This window comes from Alosa alosa, chromosome 22 (assembly GCF_017589495.1).
Source record: "Alosa alosa isolate M-15738 ecotype Scorff River chromosome 22, AALO_Geno_1.1, whole genome shotgun sequence".
NCBI classification, from domain to species: Eukaryota; Metazoa; Chordata; class Actinopteri; order Clupeiformes; family Clupeidae; genus Alosa; species Alosa alosa.
The window spans coordinates 23,361,084-23,366,087 of NC_063210.1; the positions used below are offsets into that span (position 1 = coordinate 23,361,084).

The 5,004-nt window shown below is 45.5% G+C and overlaps 1 protein-coding gene across 1 annotated transcript in view; it reads left to right on the forward strand.

The window, feature by feature from the left end:
* Positions 1-1,522, forward strand: part of LOC125287632 (C1q-related factor-like) — an 11,990-nt gene extending 10,468 nt beyond the window's left edge. The window contains exon 2 of the mRNA XM_048233562.1: positions 1,329-1,522. Coding sequence (XP_048089519.1) covers positions 1,329-1,508 — 180 coding nt within the window. The 3' untranslated portion in view covers positions 1,509-1,522. The remainder of the gene's footprint in view (positions 1-1,328) is intronic.
* The last annotated feature ends 3,482 nt before the right edge of the window (positions 1,523-5,004 follow it).

The following is a 5,004-nucleotide window of genomic DNA, read 5'->3' on the forward strand; positions in this document are numbered from 1 at the left end:
GACCTTTAGGGCCGGCCTCCACCGGCTGCACAAGTGAAGCGTAAAAATGGTTTTAGAAGACTTGACTAATTTTTTCAAACATATGCACCGCTATCACATCTGCTGCAGCGAGTTCCATTGATTACAGTGGAAGCTAATTGTTGCAGCGGACACTCCGCGATCGGACACGCTTCAGTTCCGTGCCCAGTGAAGCCTCCCTTTTAGAACAGTTAGGAATGTTTCCATTTCATTAGGGTCAGTCAAGACGGAGCTCAACTTGAGGCTGGTATGAAATCATCAGCCAGCGACAACACATTTCTTTATTACCATGACAAAGTACTAAAGAGGTGGCTCATTAGGCCTACAGCCAGATTTACTCTCTCAAGACACAACAGAGAGAATTCCCAGAGAGCACATACAGATGGAATATACATCTTCAAATGCCACTGCACTGTGCGTGCACACACACAGTAGGTTACTGGACAGAGAAAAACACATATTCAGAGTGACCAAAGCGTCTGCCTGTCTTGTGGTTCTATATGTTGTGTACACACTGGCACAGGACCTTGTTTTGTTGAGAAATTGGGTAACACTTTACTTGACGGGTGAGTTCATAACACATTCATAGCAGCTGTTATAAACTGCACATAAAGCATTCGTGACTGTTTCATGAGACATGACTAAACATTCATACCAAACCTTTCATGAATGTGGAAGACAGAACGATGACAACTTGTCAAAATAAAAGTCCAACAATCAAATACTTCACAACTTGTCTAGTAAAGTGTTATTCAATGTAGACTTCATAAGATATTCATGAAATATTTACAAAGGCTGGAGAGATTAAATTAATGGTATCCATGTTACACAAATATGGCTCAGCTGAATGTAGGCTAGTTTACCTCCCAGTGTTAAACTCAGGTTTTGTTGGGCTTTTATTTTGTTGTCGTCGTTCTGTTTTCCACATTCATGAAAGGTTTGGTATGAATGTAGAGTCGTGTCTCATGAAACAGTCATGAATGCTTTATGTGCAGGTTATGACAGCTGCTGTGAATGTGTTATGAACTCACCCGTCAAGTAAAGTGTTACCAGAAATTGTTTAGATCTCACCACGGGCCAATGTCACAAAATGTTGTGTTTTCTGAACTTATAAAAGTGGGATTGAGAAATGCATGTTATCATGGGAATTACCTTGACTTGAGACAAACAAAATAATTGAAAAAAAATAAATAAAATAAAATAATGTGTGTGTATATGTGTGCATGCGTGTGTGTGTGTGTGTGTGTGTGTGTGTGTGTGTGTGTGTGTGTGCGTGCGTGTGTGTGCGTGTTTTCCCTGTGTGCCCTCAGGTGCGTGCCAGCTCAATCGCCCAGGACCAGGACCAGAGCTACGACTACGCCTCCAACAGCGTGGTCCTCCACCTGGATGCGGGCGACGAGGTCTTCATCAAGCTAGATGGTGGCAAGGCTCACGGTGGCAACAGCAACAAGTACAGCACCTTCACAGGCTTCATCCTCTTCGCCGACTAGAACATGGCAGAGCGTGCGTGTGTGTGTGTGTGTGGGGGGGGGGGGGGGGGTCAGGGATTGGGGTGGGGTTGGGGGGTTGGGGGTTCAACGATAAGGGGGTCCAGCGAACAAGAGGGGATAAGTGTTACGAAAGAGGTGAACTTTTTGGGGTACATTCTGATTAGAGCATTGGTGGGTTGTTGGGGTGGAGGGGTGAGGGAGACCTTGGGGGGGTAGGGGGGGGGGGTGGGGGTGACCAGACTGTCTTGCTCTCGTTCATGTGTCATATGGAAATGGACAGAGACACATCTTTGGTTTCATCCATCATGTTCAGGACTGTTGGAGGGTGGTGGTGGTGGCGGGATACTAGGGGAAACGGGGTAGCCTTCCCTTCCCCCAACGCAGCGATGCTGGTTTGGGGTGAGAAGGTCAGAGTAGCCTGCTCTCCTCTCCACCATTTCCAGTAAGCCGTCTTGGCTTGAGGGAGGGGGACAGAAAGAGTCCACGCTGCTAAGGAGATTCAGGGAGTCTGGCCGAGTGGACCTCTATTATGTACACAAAGATATCTTCGTCTTTGTTTCTCGGCTCTTTCACTGACTCTGAGCTAAAGTGTTTGCGTTCAGAGGATAAATGGTCAATCATTTTGTGAAGTTGAAATTGAATAACCTTAAGTGATATATTCTGGCTTGTCCACCATGTTTTGACCCTGATACAAAAAGTGATACAAATACCAACCTCTATCCCCCACCCTCTTAGGGCTGAGCTACACCAGGCATGTAACTGAAGGGTTCGCGTTGCGTCCGCTGCAACAATTAGGTCCGTTCACACAGCGGTGTCGTGGCGTGTCAGCGTGTCAATGCGTGAGGCGTGTCAACTCTGCGTCGGTGTGTCAGCTGCGTGGCGTGGCGTGTCGCGCGCATGGAGCGCGGTCAGCCGCGTGAATGCGTCTGTTTTTTATTTATGCCCCATGGTAACAGGTTAGACTTGCACACCGCCTGCGTGACACACACGTCTCAGACGAGGCTCGAGCCGCGCCGAAAACGCGTGCATGCTAGGAACAGGACTCACGCCTATTTTTTACACGCCACACGCAAGCGTCTTGGAAGCGTTTCCATTCCAAAGAGTGAAGAAAAAAATGACGTGAGAAAAAGAGAGGTTTTAATTGGCAGAGAGGCAGCCGCCGCGCCGCATCAGACACGCTTCTGGTAAGCAAAGACATAGAAAACGTCACACAGACGCCACGTAACTGACAAGCAACAGACACGCAACGTTCACGCCACGTTCCCGGTGTGAAACGGCCGTTAGCTTCCACTATAATCAATGGAAGTAGCTACAGTACACCAGACGTGATAGCGGCGCGTACTTTAGGAAAAACTATACCATTCATCTAAAAGGGATTTTACGCGTTGCGAACGGAACGTTTCAGTTACGCACCTGGTGTAACTTCCCTGTTAATCTCCTCGTACTGCCATTGTCATCTGTGTCATCCTTTTGTGAGTGATATAACTGTGGCAGAAACCACATATTTGTGCAGAAACCACATGAAATATCTGTGATATGTGAAAGCTTTCTCCGAACCGGACCTCGTGTCTCTGATGCAAGTGTAAGGGTCTGGCTAAATGGTTATTGCCAACCAATGTGTATCATGTACAATCCATGTTTGTCATGTTGTGTATCATTCAGCAGGGAATTTTGTAAGCCTGAGCCAATGAAAGATAATAATGTCATTTCTGAGAGAAAAAAGAAAGAACGAGAAAGAGAGAAAATTTGGAGGTGAAGAGAATGTGTGAGTGTAAAAATGGAATGATGTAGAAAAATATTGCCTATATGTGGAAAATATATATATCAACAATGTGTGTTTGAAATGCTCTGGAGTAAAAATGAATATCTACTTTTGGTAATAAATGGGGCCTTTTGTAAGACTTTTGATGTCATAATTACCAACTCAGCTAGACACACACAGTTACAGATACCGTCTCGGCCTTGGATTCCACGGGAGAGAATCAAAGCTGTGATGTTTCTTACGTCTGATCTCGACAAACGAGGCAGACAAGACAAAAAAGGAACGGGGCTATGAAGAGGGGAAAAAAAGACAAAGCTGTGAAGCAGCTGCTGAAAATGGCAAACAAGTGTAAGGTGCGAGTGGAGTTTCCTATCATTAACGGATCTCTTTGCGCATTAGCCTTCTGAAAACAAGCGATTACACAAGACATTGTTATAAAGATTTAGATAGAGGCGAGGAATGCGCAGGAGGAAAGAGAGAGAGAGAGAAAGAAAGAGAGAGAGGATGATGAGGAGAAAAACAAGAAAAAGGAATAAGAGAGGAAAAAACTCCTGAGAGAGAGAGAGAGAGAAAAAGAGAGAGATGGATGGAACAAAACAATAAAGGGGAAAAGAGAGGGAAAGGCTCCTGAGAGAGAGAGAGAGAGGGAGAGAGAGGAGATAAAGATAGAGAGGGAAGAAAAAAAGAGATGAGAGAGGGGTGGAGGAAAAAAAGCCAAAGCAATGGGAGGAATAGAGGAGCCTCCCTGGAGAGAGAGAGAAAGAAAAAAGAGAAAAAAGCGTAAGACAGATGTGAGGGAAAAGAAACCGTGACAAGGAAGAGAGGAGAAGCCCTGAGGGAGAGAGGAGAAAGAGAGAGACAGAGAGGAGAGAGAGATGATGGAGGGTAAAGAGCAAGAGCAGTAGGGAGGAAGAGAGGGAAAGGCTCCTGAGAGGGATTTAGACGAACTGTGGGGAGGGTAATGGGCCATTTTGGAGCTCAGAAGTGTCCCACTGAGGGTGCAGAGGATGAGCGTTAGGAGCACAGGCTGCAAAAGGGGGGCTTCATTTCACAGCGCACACAGCGTGATCAATAGCCTCAACTGCGCAGGAGGCCAAACTAACCCTCACTGACTCGTGTCGCTTAGCTCCTACGGAATGGAAGTAGAACGTTCGGTTTGTTCCATTTTTTTTCGTATGAAAATATTAATTCTAGGTGATTCTATCTTAATTCTGGAGGACACCGTTATTATGTGCTATTGTGCCAGATTGTGCGACATTTCTTTGCATCTACAGTGACAGTGTAATGTGCATGCAAAATCACTTTGGGTCCTACAAGGATGGATAACAAAGTAATCTTTCATCATAATAATCACTGCCTTTTTGTCTGGTCAATGTAAAATATCAACTTCTGTCCAACGTATAGATGGAAGCTTTAGATATTCACAGGTTAAAAGTCACTTCTTATGTATGCAGCCAAGACAAGGAGAGCTCTGCACACTTGCAAATCCGTTGCAACCTATGAAGGGAATGCAACGTGAGTGTGTAATGTGACTGGGCCTTTAACCAAGCTGACAGACTGTCACTGGATATTCAACATATTTGCTAGACATGCAAATGAGGGGGGAAAAAGTCAATAGAGATTTCAGATGACTTACATTTCCAAAAACCTTCAGACTCAAGTGTCTCGGTGTATAATCCCAGTGCACAGGCTCTGACAAGTGTCAGGCAATCATACTGACACCCATGGCCCTGA